Genomic DNA, 19,563 nt, shown 5'->3' with positions numbered 1-19,563 from the left:
CACTAAAGGAACACGTGGCACCAGCAGTTACGCCAAACATCTTCTCCCTGAAAAAAAAAATCAGGAAGTGGAACCATCCATTTCACTAAAGAAGAAAGTCTGTGCTGTCTGTCAGAATGGAGCGTCCAAGTTCAGCCACATAGCCAATGACAGCAAAGATTGACGGAGTTTTATAGTACAAAATGATTGTTACGCTACAAGGTCCAAACGACCGTCTTCTTAAAGGCACAATGATCCAACATGTTCAATTAGCCTTGGATGTCCTCAGCCATGCACTTGCATAGTTCTTTCTTTAACATATCCATACCAGCAAGACACGAGGTTGAAACAGAACGGGCAATTCGTCTTTGTGTATTTTTAAAATCCATAGCCAATTTTTCATCCCGACAGCAGTTTTCTCTGACGACAAAAAAATACCATGTCACCAAATGAAACCTCATGAAACCTCATGATTTATTTCCGCAAATAACTGGTTAATGCCTTCACCTGTCATCAAGATCCATTTCGCCCATATTTTCGATCATGTCATCGAAGATATCTTTGAGATTTTCAAGAACTCCAAGCTCATTTTCCAAGTTTTCTTGCAACTGCGAAAACAAAAGACTCGATATACATTAAAAAGGTAAATTAGTAAAATTTTGAACATCACAGTATCTTAGAAAAACAAGTACTTTTTACATCTACTTCAACCTCACAAAACCTACTTGGTAAAATATGATAAAATAAGAATTACACCTACTTATATGTCACAAACTGGTCATATCACTTAAACGATACGAGATCTCTAAACTAGAAAGTAGAAAGAATAATGAATGTGGTGCATTTTTTTAACAAGAACTTTCTACTCTTCATTCTTTAACCATTATCGGTATCCTTTTACAAATCTGTTTATAGTTTATAAATAAAATATTAAATGGAAAAAATAAATTTAATGTTTTCAAAATGTTTCTGACCAGCACAAATGTGATAGACACTGTTAGGGTCACCTCCATTTAAACTCCAGTCCATTTTGAAGCTCAAACTTGGTTCTATCACAATTTTACCCATGGATTAAGTTAGGAAAGTGTATTTTAATCACAGCAAGTCCACAGAACATACAATCATCTCAAGGACTAAAACTATCTGCAACCGAGGATTGTCCACTAGGAAATTCAGACTTATTCCTAATCCAGGAACAGAAAATATAAAATGTGCTCGATGTAATTTACATTTGACGAGTACAAGTATTAAAAAGTGTTTAATAGGAAGATTTAAACTTCACCATGAAGGAATGCATTCTAGTAAGGAGTAGAGGGGAATGTAATGTTCTCTTTCTCTGAAGTGATGTAAAACTATGCATTGCGTAAGAAACTTCAAATAAAATAAGTTTTGATAACAAGATATGATGGAAAGGAGAAAGAACAATACAAAGGTTTTTGGTCGCAGCATTGGACTTCGAGATCTCCGAAGATGGTCCAATAATGGAGAGGGAAGACCATAGTAGAACATCTTGTGATCCCTGGAGAGCCAGGTACCACGCACCATGTGACTCGTCCAGTTGGACTCGGGTATATCCTCATTAGAATCAACGTCGGCACCGTCAATGTCTGTAAATGACAATTAGTTAGAACATCAATCAGATAGACAGGACTAGGTAAGGCGCAACAAATTCAAGAAGGGACGTCACTTGAGATATCTATGGACAAGAGGGAATATGAGAGAACGGAGCGAAACGTTACCTAACGGAATAACATCATATGGGTTGTCTCCTTGTGGTAAAAAACCATAAAAGGTAATTAAATGAGAGCTGGAGAAGTTGCCGTAGCTTAAGCAGCATTCTTCTCCAGATTTGCATGGTCTTGATAGACAAAATTTCAGTGAATTATTTGCACTATCCACTTGGCCATAGTGCATAACATGCGGGCACAGCTGTCGTCGAGGTCCAAAACAGAAGTAAGAGAAATAACATTTGTAGGTGTAAAACGCTGCAATGCAAAACCTGGGTATTTCTTAAATAATTGTGTATAATCAACAAATGTCACGAACCAAAGTAAATAATTGTCAAACATTAGATATCACAGAACTTCTTATTCAGGTATAGAAAGTAACAAATTATATAGTCGAGCTCAGCAATAATTGATATCAACTTGCAGGTAAAATCAATCTAAAAGAAATGTCAACCCAGTTATGCCGTTCTTAATAACGTAAATTACAACCCTTGTATTTTCAAATTTCGTTACTCTTAGTGTACTCATTAAATTCAGTGATCAAAACATAACATCTTAAGATCACAAACTTTTATCTAAATACTCTACAACGAAGGAAGCACGAAGACAAAACATGAGAAAGAGAGAATATACGTACCGAATGATTGAGAAAGCCAGCAATAGGGATCAAGCATGTTTTTATCTTTCCATCGGAATACATTATCTTCATGCTATTAGAGTACCAAAGTTCACAAGCCCATAAAAATTTCTCCCATGTGTACAGCTCTGGTGGAAATATATCAGGAAAAGTATTGCACAGAGCAGGGAACAACTCATCATATTGAGCATGCAGGTGCTGCCACAGAAAAGAAAAAACAAAATTGTCATTCTTTACATGCCAGAAACCTTCAACAGTACATAGTGAACAAAAGAGCAGGAAATTAAGTTTTCGTTAACCGTTTTATTTCTTCCACTACAAATAATATATCAAACAAAGAATATTTATTAGAAAAGAAAAAATTGACCAATGTTCACTTTCCTTCCAAAACTCAACTCACAAGCATATAGTCCAAGAGATCCCTCAATTTAATGAGCTATATTTTCTAAGTAACTTCAGATTCTGGCTAATACTTTGTATTTAATATCATCCTTAGAAGGGGCAGATACAACCTTAATTTTAACACGATCAATAATTTAAACCCTCAATAAACTAAAAAGAACAGTTCAGTGTTTCAGTACACCTCAAAGGAGAGTATAACCTTCTATCTAAACACAAGCATATCAATGAAGATGTCATAAACTAGGAATTGATTACCTGTCTTGCTTGCATTATCTCTTCCAACAGTAAGGTTCCATCTAACACTGTAATTGCTTCAATGCTGAAACTCAAACCTGCAATTTTAAATCCCAAAGCATAATTATCATAATCTTGATCACATTTCAAATTCTACAATTTAGCTCAGTATTGATTTGTATTATTGGAAAGATCTCAAATGACTTTCTACAGTGCAATACATGAAAGAATTTGTGCAATGTCCTATCATCAATACAAAACTCAATTTAACTATTTGTTAATTGTAATTTTTCTTTTGTCAAACGTCATAAAAGAAATTGAAAATTCATATAAGCTTAAATTGGTAGATGAAAAGGAATTGAATGAGCACTTCTCACTTTTCTATTTGATCATTCCACTACTTTATTTGTCACCCATTCATTTAATACATGCACTTTATTTGGCAATTTCATTGCTTCATTTCCATTATTCAAAAAGAGGCTCCGGAAACTCATATACAACTAATAATTTCTTGAGACTTGTGAATAAGTTGTTTTTATCTAGTTCAAATTTGAAATTATTATATTGAACTGAAAACTATAAATCATCATATGATATATATATATATATATATATATATATATATATATATGTAGTTATTTTTAATTTGTCTTTGAATCTTATAAGTGATACAAATTATCATTATAAATTTCGTTATAAGGCCAAAGGCTAAAGAAAATATCAATCTATGGCATTAGTTACTCATGAACTTATTCAACTCAAAAAATAACTTCAAGAACTCGGATTTGAGGTGTAATATGCAAATAACACTCATTTCTGGCAATCATGCGTGCTACATATAACCTTCAATTCAATGTTCATGAGAGAGAGAACCAAAAACATTGACATAAATTGTCATTTCAATAGAAAATATCTCATCTAGACCCTAGAGGCAACACCATTCACTTGATTAATTCTAATGACAAGCTAGTCTTTGAGTGGTCCTTAGATAAGTACATACATATGCAACAAGCTTGATGCATATGACATGTATCTCTAGCTTGAGAAGGGTAGGAAAACATGCAAATAATATCCAGATTAATTGTAATGTTTACAGTAATTAGGATAATTGCATAGATGTAATTATTATAAGTCTATATAACTCAGATCCATATGTAATCTACTATCATATGTCTCATTTTTTCTCTTTCCATATAGAACTCGTACCAAAGCATGAAGATTAAAACTTGACAAAACCAAATACCCCATGGAAACAATGCATAGACACAGTGACAACTGCTAAATTTTGTTTTTGGATACTACTTTACTATTTCCATTCGAAAGGTAGAAAGAAGTCTAATATTTATACGAAGCACAAATACTTCAATTTGCACCAAGTATCCGTGTTTAATACATATTTGATACCAATACCAATACTTCATCAATTTGTTTCACAATCTGATAACCATATTTTTTAGTACTTCACAAATACAGGTTGGTGAAGTCTCCAAACTTTTAAAGGATTTATATTCAATAAAACTACAAGAAACATATAAGTACGTGTAATAGAGAAACATAGAAACGTTGTCTCTTCATAAACCAAAGACGAAAATTGTTCTCTTTATGTATTATTTTAAAAGTGTAGTGAGATAAAGAGTGTTATTCCTATACGCAAATGATAAAGAGGAATTTATGATGACAACAATTTATAACTTTTTAATTTTGGCAATGTGATTGTAACATGGATTTGCCCAATTTCAGTTATATATTCATTGTGTTTGATGAACTTTTATACATGTTTAAACATGTATCTTGCACGGACTATATACTTTTATTTCAGAATAACAGCAGCAGCATCATATTGGATATCCGATATTTGAGCTCATAGCTTATGTCCAAAAAAATTGAGTCCATAACAGAATTGTCCTTTTCGTGAATGTAAAGTAATTTATTATCATTTTTGTGAACTTTTTCCTCTACCAAATAAAACTACCACATTAACCATTTGGACATAAACAGGCCAAAAGGGATATGAAAATAAGAAATGTTTCCTACTTGATACCAAGAAATAGCCAGGGCACTTGTACAGGTGGACTCCCACTTGTCTTTGAAGGGAATAAATAGGCAAGTGCTACTAAAAGTAGAGATCAATAAAAAAGATACAAAAGTTACAGCCCTAGAGCTAAAAGGGTCTATGCTTTGTGAAAAAATAAAACAGCAGGAATGTACAGGTATATATCGCTCTTGCAAAGTTACCACTAAAAAACAAAAACCTTCCATGTGGTTGATAACAAACCTGACAATATAGAAATTCAATAAAACTTGTATAATTGGATATCCATTGAATTATTAAAGATAATGTTTGCAAGTAATGTTCAAAGTCCAAGAAAACCACCTGTAAGTGTTTTTAAGCATAAAAGGTTGTGTGCATCACGATGGATTGCAATTTAGGGGACCCGACCAGTACAAAATTTCTATCCATGTATGTGTATAAAGCACATTATAATAAAGTAAGATTACCTGTATTAAATTTTTCTGGGAGTGTGTCAAAATAAATTTTGAATTTTGAATCACTGTTGTACTTTTCTTTCATACTCCATAATAGCAATATTGTCTCAGATGATATGCCGTCAATTTCTTTCAAGACACCATACTGAATAGGATAAAGGCAATTATCAGTTATTAAGAACATAATAGAGTGGTGAACATATGACATTTCCTACTTTCTATTTATTTTAAGAAAAAATTACAACTACAATGGCTGTGCATGTCTTATCAAATAAGAGAGATCGGAGTTCAACTATATAGTCAGTCTTTCCAACAGAGAGAGAGTGCTTACATTAAAGGATGGTCACGTTAACTAGCATCCTACAAGACATTATTTTACAATGCAAGAATTAATGAAATGCAGATATAAAATGGGTTTTTATATTAACTCTTCAATAATGTAGCACCGTGTTGAATGAAAAGCAGGTAAAGGATAATTTATTATCATTCAATAGTTGTTTGCAACAAAAGGAAATTAATCCACCATAGGTTTCTTAAAGAAGTTTTAAATAAACTATTTTCACTTTTTTTCAACAAGGAAACGTACCATTTGAGTTTCATGAATAAGCTCCTCAGAAATGATAATGGACACAGGAATTTCCAAAGCAATATCTCCAACGTTTAGATCTTTCCTTGCTATTGCACCTCGACCAGCTCGTTCAGTATCTGTGTAGATTTTAGGGGGGAAGAAATTTGTATTATAGATGTTAAAAGGAAAGGTAATATTTGAACAAAAGGAAAGAAAGGCACACTGAAACTTACAAGCTATTTTTAACTGTGTCTTTACGCCATTGCTTTCACCCCATTCTATCAGGCGTTCTTCTTGATCACAACTATGGTCTTTTTCAACTACTCCCTTCACACTGTTTTTGTCCCCCAAATCAGTAATTAAATCAAGAACTGTTTGGCGTAACCCTTGCAGGATATTTGTATGGAGATGTGTACAACTAGAAAGTGATATGTCAGTGAGCAAAACAATTGAATTGAGAGCCTCCAACTCATTCCTGGGACTGTAAAATTCCTTTGCTGTGCATACGTCCTCTTCAGCAAAATAAAGTTCCAGCTGCAATTCAATAAATCAGTTAATTCATGACTTGTTAACGTCCTAAAAGTGAAAAGGCGAGTAGAAAAAAACAAAAAAACCACGGTCTAATTTATTTCAGTTTGCTCGTTGAATAGACCGAGACGATAAGCTTATTACATAAAGATGTGTGAAAAATCCGAAGACTACTTCAATCCCTTAACTTTAGTCTGTCCAAATATTGATAAATTGATAATGAGTAAATGTAACTCAGTATATATTACAGAGGTAAAAGGATGTAACCTCATTTAATTGTATGATACGAGCAATCTGAACTAACACCTGCACAGTAGCACTCATCCAGCCAGGTTTTGAAGAACTCCTGAGGTATATCCGTTCTTTGGGACTAAAACCCTTACTTTGTAGTAATTTCTGATAAAACGATGGCATGCAAGTAGAAATGGCTTAGGACTCAAAGATAAATAAAAGGAAGATATTAACATGATAGCTTAATCATTGTGCAGTTGAGCTTCCTCTAAATTTTACACATGAAAATGGAGCAGTTTCTCACCTGATCCTTCACATATTTGAAACTCCTCAACAAAAAACACAAAAGCAAAAAGTCTTATTTTTACCTTCTTTTTGTCAAAGAAAGGATCACTTTCAGGTAATTCAAGAACAATTGAGCACTCCTCGTCAGTATCCATGACTGCAGCCTTTGAAGTAAGACACCAATCACAAGTCAAAAATATAATTGTAATTTAAGCAGAAGTTCCTCATCAGCATTTGTAAACCACAATCACTCACTATCTAGTCATCAAAATGCTAAAACACAAAATCCAAAACTTAAACAATTAAATTTCTACTTATTTTTCATTTCAACATATTCTTGGATAGTTAATTTTCCCCTCGTTTACATGTTTTATATCTATATTAACATTTCGATATAAACCTGATGAGCTGAAATAAAAGTAGGAGAAAAACACTTAAATAGGAAGAGAAAATAACGATGTATTTCTGGCAATAGAACTAGACATAATTCAAAATCACATTCTGATTCATATCTGCATAAGCGAAGTTGAAAATGAATTTCAGCAATCTTTGCCGGTTGTTCGAATTGTTCCATACAGTGAATACGTATTTTCTGTTGACTAGCAATTGCTCAGCAACCAAACATGCACAAATTAAGGTTAGATTCCAAGCAAGATATTACCACAACACGAAAGGATCCAAAAGAAATCGCTCTTGCGTCAGAGAATAGTACGATGCTCGCTTCTTCGTTCTCTTCCAACTGAAGCCGCCAACAAAGCGAGTAAGAGGAATTTGAGCGGCAAAAAATGAGCACGAGCTGGTGACAGTAGCGAAGCACAAAATATAGCCAATTTGAACCTTTGCCCTCGCATCTTCAAAAAATAAATTGATCCAACGGTTAAAAGGATACTATCACACTCATCGTTCGATCCATGAAGTTACAGTAGTTTACGATGGAGCCGCTGCACCAGAAGATAATCCCCACGATAATAGTGATAAACCCACAAACATTTTGGAGAAAAAGAAAAACAATAAACATTGATTTATCCATATCCTTCTTCCTGCACTTCCATAGAAAAAAAAACGTTTCCCTTTTGTGCAATATACAAAGTAAATGTAATTTGTGAATTGAAATAAAAAATACTTTTAAATTACACAATTTAAAAATTAAAAAAGTTTTTTGATTAAGTAATTTAAAATTTAATTTTTTTAACTCTAAGGTTATTTTTGACTTCAAAAATTCACGACTTAAAAAGTATTTTTCGTTTCTAAATTATATAATTACCTTCCGGTAAATAATCTAGAAAGAGGAAAACAAAATGATTTTTTTATATATCAAAGTGTAGGAAAAAATATACCGAGATAGAGAAAAAATTCCCTTGATCCATTGTGTTCATGGGCTTATGGGCCTATCTGATAGCCCATCTTTTCTGAGTTATTTAGACGGACCCTTTTGAACTTTTATTTATTTGGTTGCACCACAATTTTTTTTTTAATTTAATCCTAAAACTATTTAATATGTTCTATAATTTTAATTTATGGAAACTCTGCCAAAAGATATATATTTTTCCATTGTAGAATGTAAAATACTTGTCTGAAAGTAAAATATTAAAGCAGATTGATTTGTAAAGCATTTCTATGGTATTTTTTTTGAAAAAATATCTAAAATATTCCAAAATTAAGTTTATCAAGTTAAGAAAAAAATAATACGACTAATAAAGACAATACAATAAGTAATTCATAGCATTTAGAATTTCGCTGACTCTCCCAAACAAATATATTCCAACAGATAGGAATAGGTATTTTAAGAAATGAGAATGAATGTTAATAGCTGCAAAATACAATAGCAATATTGACAAATATTAAATGAATATGAATGAATAACTCTGAAAAAATTAACCACCGATTTTGCCGGGAAACTATTAATCTTCTTCTAAGTAGTTCCTAAAGTAATAAAGTTGTTTAAGAAATATTTGAAGTGCCAAGAAGTGTTACAATTTATATCATAAAAGTGACAAAATTACAATGATTAACTGAATGTACACCATTCAATGATTAACCTGCGTACTTAAACAAATAGGATAAAATTTGCATAGAGAGTAATTAAAAATATTAAAATTCAAAAGGACAAATTAAGATGTGCGTTTGTATGAATGTCTTTTGAAGAAGGTGTAGGGACACATGTCCTTTTTTACCAACGGATCCAACCCCACCAACTGCTTTTAGAATGTCCCCTATCCTTTCAGAGTTTCTCTTTTTTCTCTTGGACAAATGATAATTGTTAAGGTGTTGATTGTCCATTTGAATGGACTTCAATAAGTTATTTTATGATGAATTTTTTGTAATTTTTTAGATAAGATTTCATTTTCAAGCACGAAATACTCCATATGAAGAAATATATAACTAGAAAACCATTTTGGGATCTCTATTAAGGTTCTTTGATGATGATGAATATTAGTGATTATCATGAATATTTTGTACTTGTAATAATTAAAAAGATAATTAAACCTGATATAAATTTAAATTCAAAAATTAAAATTAGTAAGTCGGTTCTAAACTTTAATTTCATAGTGAACTTCACGTGCCAAACAAATGGTTATAATTTCTTTTGACCTTTGTTTCTGTTCCACATACAGCAAAGCTGTTATGCCTTTGAATTTTGAAGCTGATGTATATTTATTTATTTATTTATTTCATTTTCGTATTTTTATTTGCTTAGGTTGTGCCTTGCCCATTTTAAGTTGTTTTCTTAATTTAAAACATGTTTTAACGAGTTATTTTTATAAGTATTTTAAATAAAAAATATTTTTTATAAATTAAAATTAATTTTAAAAAATTAATAAAAAAATTAAAAATTAATTTTTTAAAAGAAAAATAACAGCTGGTTTGTTTGAATCAAAATCAATTTCATGATAGATGGGTGATGTTAAAATTTAAATGAATCCTTAAATATTATTTGTGTTTAGAAATTAGTTTGTTGGTTAAGAACCTCTTACATAGTTAAAATGGATACATTTTGTTTGATAGGTTTGTTAGTGTTTGATACACAAGTGAGAAAATTATAAGAGTAAAATACTTGATTAAAAATATGAAAATGAGAGTTTGTATAAGTGAATAATGCTTGTATATAAAGAAGAAAATACAAGCAATAGACAAAAATAACATTATAGAATATTGTAACAGAAAATTATAATATAAAATTATAACGAAAAGATATCAAAGGTATTTCTAAGACCCCATCTCAAGGTAGGTATGGAGATTATGAAATCCCAAATTGAAGTAACCGGTTTGAAAATTGGTCGGATGAAGATCCTTGAGAGATGGAGAAATTTTAAAAAATAGAGAACCTTGAGAAATAGAAAACCTTGATTTTTTTTAGAGCTTCGATAAGAAAGAAATATAAAAGAATAAGTAAGAAATAAAGGGTGAGAAGAAGTAAAACTCATCATGGATAAAACGACAAAGAGAAGGTAATGATGATATATGTGAGAGGTATATTTCATCTGATACCATATTAGTGTTTGATAAAAGACAAACGAGATAAATTTAGAAGAGAAAATAATCTTGAGAAATTGGAGAATATTTAATTTTATTAGAGCTCCGATATCTAAGAGGTATTCCTCAAAAAATTGTACAATCAAATTTTTATTGCTGAAAAATTGTACAATCAGCTTTCCATGGTTTATAATTAGTGTTATCAACAAGAAAGATATAAAAGAATAAGCAATAAATAAAGGGTGAGGATAAACAAAACTCATTATGAGTAAAGCGACAAAGAGAACAAAGAGAAGTTGACGATGGAAGATGTGGGAAGTATACTTCTTTTAATATCATGTTAGTGTTTTATAAAACACGAGAAAAATAATATTTTATTGAAAATATGAAAATGAAAGTTTGCATAAGGAAATTATAAAAGCATATGACGTGATGTATCAAATAATAGAGAAAGTTTTTATCATGAAAAGAATTAAGATAAATGTTTTAAGTTGTAACAAATGTGTATGTTTAAATTTCTTATATAAAGATAATAGTTGTATTTTGAAAAGGATTCCAAGAAAGTAACAATAAATAAATAAATAAATATATATATATATATATATAATATAATTAGAAGTAATATAACTGCTAAATATTAATAATGGAAGGTTCAATCCACATCTATATTTTTGGACAGAAAAATAGTTGCCAACAGAATCGGAAACATTTTACACCTATAATGGGGAAAAGAAAAAGTTATTAACGAATCCTTAGAGAAATAAGTTTCATGAAACTATAAAATTAAGTAAAAATATGTCGACAAAATGTACATACGGGAAACTTTAATTAATTAACTTATTGTCAATTATAAAATATGAAATAAATTCAAACAGCATTGTTAGTATTCATCTGTTTTAAAAAATTAGTGCTTTAACAAATGACAGCTATACTTTAAAAAATAAGCAAAACTATGTATTATTTCAACTAATTTGTTGTGAAGGAAAAAAAAAAAGTGGACATGTACACATTCACTCATTATTTTTAAAGGTGTTTTAATAAGTTATGACTTTAATTTTTCTTAAAATACACCTTACGTGTATTGTTCACTTTCATTTATCTTAAAAAAAATGTAGATTAGAATATTCAAATTTAAGATAACATTTTTGATATCTTTTACTAATTTTATAAAGTGCTGCTTTAAATTTTGCTTTTAAGGTTAAATATATTTTGGACCGGCCATGTGTTAGACGGCTGTATAGGGTGGTTCATTAATAAAAATAGAGATCTAACCCTTAACCAGAATATTTCATAACTATCAAATCTTGTTCAATTTAATCAATGACCATAAAAAACAAAAAATTCTTAACGTTTTAAAACTTATCTCAATTAAGCACAAATATTAAATTATATGTAAATCGCTGCAAAGTAAAAATTTAAAGAAAACTAAAACTTCCAAATAATTGATTTGATTTATCCGTTATAATTATGAAGAGAACAATGAGATATGTCAAAGTGAGTCAATCCGACTTATACAAATTAGCTCACCACGAATCGGATTAAAAATAAGTAAATTTAGATATGTCAAAATGAGTTTTAATTCATGAATCAGTCCGACTCGAATCCATAATAGATTGAATTGACTCACGGGTTGAAACTTATTTTAACGTCTATAGGGAACAAGTGTTCTTAACATGTCTTGATGCACCTAATTGATAAATATGAACGTCTGTTTTATACAATAATCGGAGATAATAAGAAAAAGATTTGAAAAAAGAAACAGAAACTACATTACACGCCAAAACATCCCAGTCGTTTCTGGTGAAGAATCCTTTGTTTTGGCAGCTTGCCATTATTTTTGAAAATGCCAACCATGCATAACTCATTTTCAAAATTCCATTTATACTTTTATCATTCTACAAAACCTTCACCATTCAATTCGTGCATGGTCCCCGAGAGTATCTGATTCTTTGTACTCCCAAAGAAAGAGGTGGATCGATGAATGCATCCAACGGTTGCAATAGTGAAAAAACAAATTCACTTGTTCTGATTCTGTGGAGTTTGAAGGAATCAGGTATTTTGATTCTTGTCACTTCCTTTTCTGCAGAGAATTAACTAGTGGCCACCATTTCTTTTAAGCCAAAGGGACATAGAAAAAGAGTGCAGCATATACCGAAAGAACATTGTAATTAATGTAAATTAATGAAAATACAAATTCACGGATTGCATTATTTGGTCTAAGATTCAGCTAAAATCTGAAATGCATCTGAAAGTAAGATTGTTGTATGTGAATAAGTTGGGTCCGTTGAAATTATTCGGACTTTTTGTATGGAAAGAGAGAAAGTACGGATAATTTTGTTGGGTTAGGAAGAAAGGCAAAACGAAATCACATCCATTCTATTTGGTTTTGGTGGGGCATCATATATGCCTCAAAAGGGAACCATTAGAATAAAAATCTTTGCATTGATCTCAAACCGAGAAAATGACACCAAAACGCTGAGAAAGAGAGAGAGAAAGAGTAAAAGCAAAAAGGACTTGTTAGCATACATAGCAGCGTCCTTGTTTGCTCCTAATGTTATTTCACTACCAATGGACACCACCAAAAAGTAGAATTCTGAAACCAACATGTGTTTTGCTTGCATATATGAGTGTGTGGTCGTGTTTTATTCTAAGTGAGTGAAAGTGGCACATGACTTATTTATTGCTGTTTTCGAGTGATTCACAAAGACCTCACTGTGTTTTTAGACCAATGCCTCACTTCATCACTTTCACTCAATAATTAATTCCTATTAATCACTCATTTTCAATTCCTGCAAAACTTCAGGTTGCAGAAACAGCTATAAGCGAAACAATACAACTGGTTTAGTTACAGAACTTGGGTGATAAGTTTTTATTTCCAGTGTCTACTTGGTTATTGTAAAGGAAAGATAATTATTAAATTGTTTTCTTGGGTATATTTTTTCTCTATGGAAAATGAATTTTTACCAACCAAATTTTGATAACTTTTTTTTATAATTTAAAATAACATTTTAAATGACTTTCTATTTTTTTTTATATTTCAAAATTACTTACAAAATACTATTTTAAATTATAAAAAAAATTATTAAAATTTAGTTATCAAAATATCATTATTTTTTTATTTATTTATGAAACTTATACAAATGTTTTTTATTTCAAAATTTACTTGTATACAAGCTGCTCTATAAAAGTTATGTCAACTTATGGTCTAATAATTGTTGAAGGATGATAATACAATGTTTTAATGTAATATAAAATTATAGATTAAGTAAATAAATTGGTTTTTAGGCAACTTAAATTATATAATATTTTGGATTTGATTTTTTTTTTATCGGGAGTTTATTGTTAGATTTTAGGATAGTCAAAATTTAGTCAAATTTTACATTTTAAAATAACATTTTTAGATTTTCTAAAAAACAGACTGGTTTGTCAACCACATTATAGGAAGATAAACTTTACAAAAATAGTCTGTTCAAAATGCATAATGCAAGTTTTATCTTAGATACTTCTTTCCTATATATTATTTTTTTTTCATATAATTGCTTATACATTTATCTGTTACATTAATTTTTTAAATATCTTTAATCAGTTTACATATTTTTATGAAAAAAAAATATAATAGCTTAAAATAATGATATAAAGTTTTTTCTGCCATAATATGTTTCAAAAATATGAGTAATCACCAATATTTATCTGATAATATTATAATAAAAAATATTAACAAATTTATTAATATACATTAATTTAACTGATTTTCATAAAGGTTCTGAAATAGATTCCTTAAATAGGTACAAAGAGAGAAACTTTTTTCTGTTTTCAAATCTAGAAAACAGACCCAACCCGAGGAAGAATCAGGAACGTTTTTATGATGAATTTAACTTTTCAGATACTTTTAATATAAAAATTTATCAATCGTTGAAAATGAATCAGAATAGGTGAGCTTTTTGATCTTTTGAATGTTGAACATGAAAGTAGTGTAATAACAGTCAACTATTTTGAATTGTTTTCATTAAATTTAATCAGTGAATTTATTCTTAGTCACTAAGTAAGGAACATGGGGTAAAACTTTGTCCGTTGAAGAAAAATCGCCGCCATATACACCTTAGACTTTTGACGATGGTGAGAAAGGTTCTTTCTTTCTCTCTGGTCAAAATATTTTATTTTGTATTTTTAAAATAAATTTTAACAAATACACACGAATTAATTTTTGTGTAATAATATAAAAATAGTTGGTGTTAACTTATCTCTCCAAACATAAAATTGAATAAGGGGTTGAACATAGGACCATTTACTCGCTTATTTAGAAAAGACTATTTACTCAAAAAAAGTCGCATACTATAATTTAAAATAAAACAGTTAAGTTACCCACACTCTTATGTCAAATCTGAAAAATCTGAAGCGTGAGCCTTGAATTAGGTCCATACAAGTCTAAATAAGGGTCAAGTCCATAAATAAACTAAAATTGTAATTAATATTCTATAAATAAATATAGGTAGATCTCAGTAATTAAAGATACACAATTTATTAATACTGAAAATTAAAATTTGACTTTGAGACTCTTGTTGACTTGATAGTTTGAGTTATTTTTACGATAGTTGGAGTCATTTCTATAAATAACCTTCAAAATGTCTTCTCCAACAACAAGATACGAAGTCATATCGAACAAGATCAAAGATTACCCATCCAAAAAATTTCAAAATTGAATAATGCAAGTTTTGTGTCTCATTATAATCTTTTATTGTTTCTGCAACAACAAACAAGTTTTAGAGTTAAGTTTAATTTAATTAAAAAAATACAGTAATTAGTCTCAACAAACTTAATTGAGTTATTATTTTTAAATTATGTAATTCAAATTAACCTAATTTTAGTCGGATCATGTTCAATTAAATTATCAATTTAATTAATAAGAAAAAATATTTCAAGATTAAAAATAAAGAAAAATAAAAAATCTAATTTCACAAATTTAGAATAATTTGTCATACTTAAATCACCTTAAACTAATATTTTTAAATAATCACTTCATATATATATATATATATATATATTAATGCATACATAAATCAATTATGTCACTTTTATTTTATACAATAAAAAAAATTGGCTAGTACAATTGTAATGACCAAAATAATATATCAAAATAAATGAAAATTTAATGTTTAATATCTATGTAAAACAAATAGAGTTTATTCACACCTCACACGAGCGACTTTTCTTCTTCCTAAAGTGTACTATGTCACCTTCACCTTGCAATGAATAAGAAGTAGGAACAATCACATTCCTTAACCACCAACAATACTGACTCTGTCTTCGCACTTGAAGAAAAAGCTTTGGACGTGCTAGATTCAAAAATAGGATTGGAGACCGAGCACATCTTGTTTCTATCAATATCTCATGGTTTCACAGTACATAAATCTTCACGTCTCAATCATTTTGGTAATTTATTATACTTGATGTTTGTTAATAATCCAAACCTAAGTAAGTTGAAAGTCTCACTTTTAAATAAAAATAACAATATAATAAAATATCTTATTAATGACCAAATTTTAGAAATAAAAATAATTAGTCAATATAATAATTAATTTAGATATCAATTTATAAATTAAAAATTATTTATAAATTGATATCTAAATTGATCATTATAGTTAATTAATCTCTGAATTTGTCACACCATAATATCTATTAAGGTTGTAACTACTACAAACAAAACTGGTAAATGAATTTGTTCTTATTTGTGACCAATTTAGATATCAATTTAATCAATTTAAAGATCAATTGTTTTGGTAGTTCATATTAATGACTAATCTAGAGATCAATTTACTGTAGTGACCAACTTAATAATGATTTTAGTTATCAACAAATTTTAATTTATAAATTGATATTCAAATTGGTCATTATAATAATTAATTATTTTTATCATTAGTCACTAACACAAGATTTTCTTATAATGTAAAAAGTGGAGAAATATATAAAAAATAAAACCATCAAATATTAGGTCTTAAAGTTTTATCACGAAAATGATATCAAAAGTTTGTGTAAAAAACTCGAAATGTGATCAATCTTAATAAAAAAAAGAGTTAAGTAATAAATATAAAAAATAAACCCACAAACATTAAACATCAAACCTTAAAATTTAATGTTGTAAATAGTGTAAAAATCTTGATATGAACAACTTATGTCTAAGATGCAGTGAGTCTTCTCGGTGTTTTCTAATAAAAGAATTTCAACTATATCTTTCAATACATTGTGTTAAACATATCCTGCTAGAAACTTAAACGTAACTTATCAAAAACATATAAAATATCGTCCTATCAAAAGTAATATAAGAATTCATCCTGAACTTGTTTATATCATTACGGTTTGTTATCCTTTATAATAATATATGAGTATGATACATGGCTTATTAGAACCACAAACTTAATTGATTTTTAATTTATTTTGTCCAATTTGATTTCACTATTAATAAAATATTCACTCAAATCACTCTTATATTTTACGTTGTGTTTGAATTTAGGTGTGTTATTGAAAAAGTACATTCCGTTGATTTGAGTTGATTTACAGGTAAAAATGAAATTATTTGGATTAAGGAAAAAAATGGTATGATTTGAGTGAATTTAAGTAGAAAGTTTATGGAAATTTGTATATGATGTGATTGATAAAATTTAATAAATTATAATTTTTAATACAATAAATTGTAATTACCATTTTATAAGAAATGATATTAAAATAAAATTAAAAATGTTATTTAAAATTAGAAAAATATAATTTATTATATTATCATTAATAAATTATAATAAATTATTATTATTCTCAATGATAACTTGAAATAATTTATAATATAGACTATTTAATTTTTATCTCCATGTTTAGTTAAATTTATTTTATTTTATATAATTAATTTATTTACAAAATATATTTATTTGAATAATAATAATTATTATTCTATAATACTAATTATTATTGTAATTATTAAAATTTTAAAAAATAGTAATTAAATATATATGTATAATTATTAATATACACACACATATATATATATATATATATATATATATATATATATATATATATATATATATATATATATATATATATATAAGTAATAAATACAAGTAAATTAAATTGTTAAACACATGAACAATAAAGTAATTTCAATGTGATTTGTTGTCTTTTCCTGCATTTCTCTTCATTTTAGAGAGTGCTAAAATCTGCAACTCATGTACAAATCCGTCCTCTTAAATCAGTACAAATAAGTGGAATCAACACGTCTACAACTCACTTTTCATGTGCATGAACAGTACTCATGTGAATCAAAAGACAACATTAAAGATTTCAACAATTAGGGATGACAATGTGGACTTGGTTTGACAGACTGGTTTGCAATCCGCCAAAAAACGCAGAGTGGGCCGATATATTAAGCTCACTAGTCTGCAAAAGTTTGACCCGCATAGTGCACAACTCGCATAAAAAAATTTGCACTTATGTATATCGATTAATTTTCTTCTCGACTTCTATATGAACACAAATTCTTATATGACTTAAAAAGACAAGTATAATGTATTTTGAATGTGCTAAAATTTGAAGAATACGTTGTGTATGGCAAAGTACGAATATGAATATGATAAAAATTTTGAATTATAAATTTATCATTCACCTCTCCAAAAATTTTGCTTAATTTTATGAATTTGTTAAAAAGTTTCAATTTATTAAACATAAAAATTTTATCATAAAATTAATTTTTTTTTTGAAAAAACAGGTTATCCTACCAACCCACATTTATATAAAACAGGTCAAATTTTTCAATCCACATTAAAAATACGGACTAGGACCGGTCTGATCCGCATTTTGCATGCCAAGTTTTTGAACCGACACAACATTGTCACTCCTCTCAACAATGTGACCACTTTTTCCTCCGCGGCAGTAAAATTGTTGACAAGTAACAATATTACTTTTAATTTAACACATGAAAGGGTAGCATTGTAGTATTTAAAATAAATAGAAACTTAATTGAACATTGAAAGAGTCATATTGTTACATTTTTAAAACAAAGAAATTTGATTGATTTTTTTTAGCAGAGAAATCAAATTGAATAAAACAAATAAATAATGAGACCAAAGGGTAATTAAGTGTATGCATATATTATTTTAAAATGAAATTAAAAATAGTATTAAAAGGGCGAAATGCTTATTAATGAGTAAACATCCATTGAGCACATTGGTCTTTTTATTATGATTAGTTATTAACTTTGTGAACAAGTTCTTATTAAGTGTTAAGGTGTCATGTTTCTATCGTTACTGGCATTTCTCTCTGTTATTCATATCAAATAAACCCGAGTGGTTGGATTTGAAAAGTTTCCACCTTATAGAATACCATTATGTTCCAGCTTCACCTACCAACAAAAGGAGAGGATAAGGTACAAAGTCCAACTAAATTCAAATTTTGTTTGTAAGTGTCCTTTTGATACTAATAAAAAAATATTTTTTATTTGGAATGCATTGAATTAAATAAATATATATATTAATGTCAGCACGTGGTATGTAAAGGTTCTGAAGGTTAAGAAAGAGCGAGAAAATTAAATAAGGAGGAAAAGCATTTACGTGTTCTAAGCATAACATATGCAAATAATAAAACATTTATTGCGGATGATGTAAAGAATTGTAATTATTGCTTAAAATATTAATGTAAATATGAACTGTCGTATAGATTGTATATATTAGAAAATTAAAAATATTAATTTGATTTTATTTAAAATAAGGAATAAATTGATTTTGGGAAGGGTGGGCCTCTTTCACTTAAAAACAATCATGTATTAAAAGGTCATAGAAATCTTTAAAACACAATAAAGCAAAAACGTACATTAAATAGATAAATGCTTACCTCTGATACTCATGAATGCATGTTATGTGCATAATAAGAATTTGAAGTTTAGAATGGGAAAAAAAAAACTTTCAAGAAAAGTAAACAATGTCTTTATGATGATTTTATGTGGAAGTAATAATTGATGGTGTTTTAAAAAA

General features: G+C 28.7%; 1 protein-coding gene across 2 annotated transcripts; it reads right to left on the bottom strand.

Annotated features, from left to right (window-relative positions):
* Positions 1-27: 27 nt before the first annotated feature.
* On the bottom strand, positions 28-8,050 carry LOC114175624. 2 transcript variants are annotated; one of them, XM_028060386.1, is made up of 12 exons: positions 7,740-8,045; positions 7,162-7,242; positions 6,830-6,958; positions 6,268-6,568; positions 6,053-6,171; positions 5,479-5,611; positions 3,001-3,077; positions 2,344-2,541; positions 1,719-1,908; positions 1,408-1,586; positions 487-587; positions 28-399 (listed from the first exon to the last, which is right to left on the bottom strand). In XM_028060386.1, exons 2-12 carry the CDS (start codon positions 7,231-7,233, stop codon positions 249-251), a joined length of 1,650 nt encoding a protein of 549 aa, XP_027916187.1. In that variant the 5' UTR covers positions 7,234-7,242; positions 7,740-8,045; the 3' UTR covers positions 28-248. The 2 variants fall into 2 exon arrangements, with proteins under 2 accessions (XP_027916187.1, XP_027916186.1); XM_028060385.1 differs by having other exon boundaries at positions 6,053-6,568; positions 7,740-8,050.
* Positions 8,051-19,563: the final 11,513 nt, after the last annotated feature.

The sequence above is a fragment of the Vigna unguiculata genome, chromosome 3 (genome assembly GCF_004118075.2).
Source record: "Vigna unguiculata cultivar IT97K-499-35 chromosome 3, ASM411807v1, whole genome shotgun sequence".
Lineage (NCBI taxonomy): Eukaryota > Viridiplantae > Streptophyta > Magnoliopsida > Fabales > Fabaceae > Vigna > Vigna unguiculata.
The sequence above is the reverse complement of the archived record's forward strand: the minus strand, read 5'-3'. Positions and strand labels throughout refer to the sequence as shown.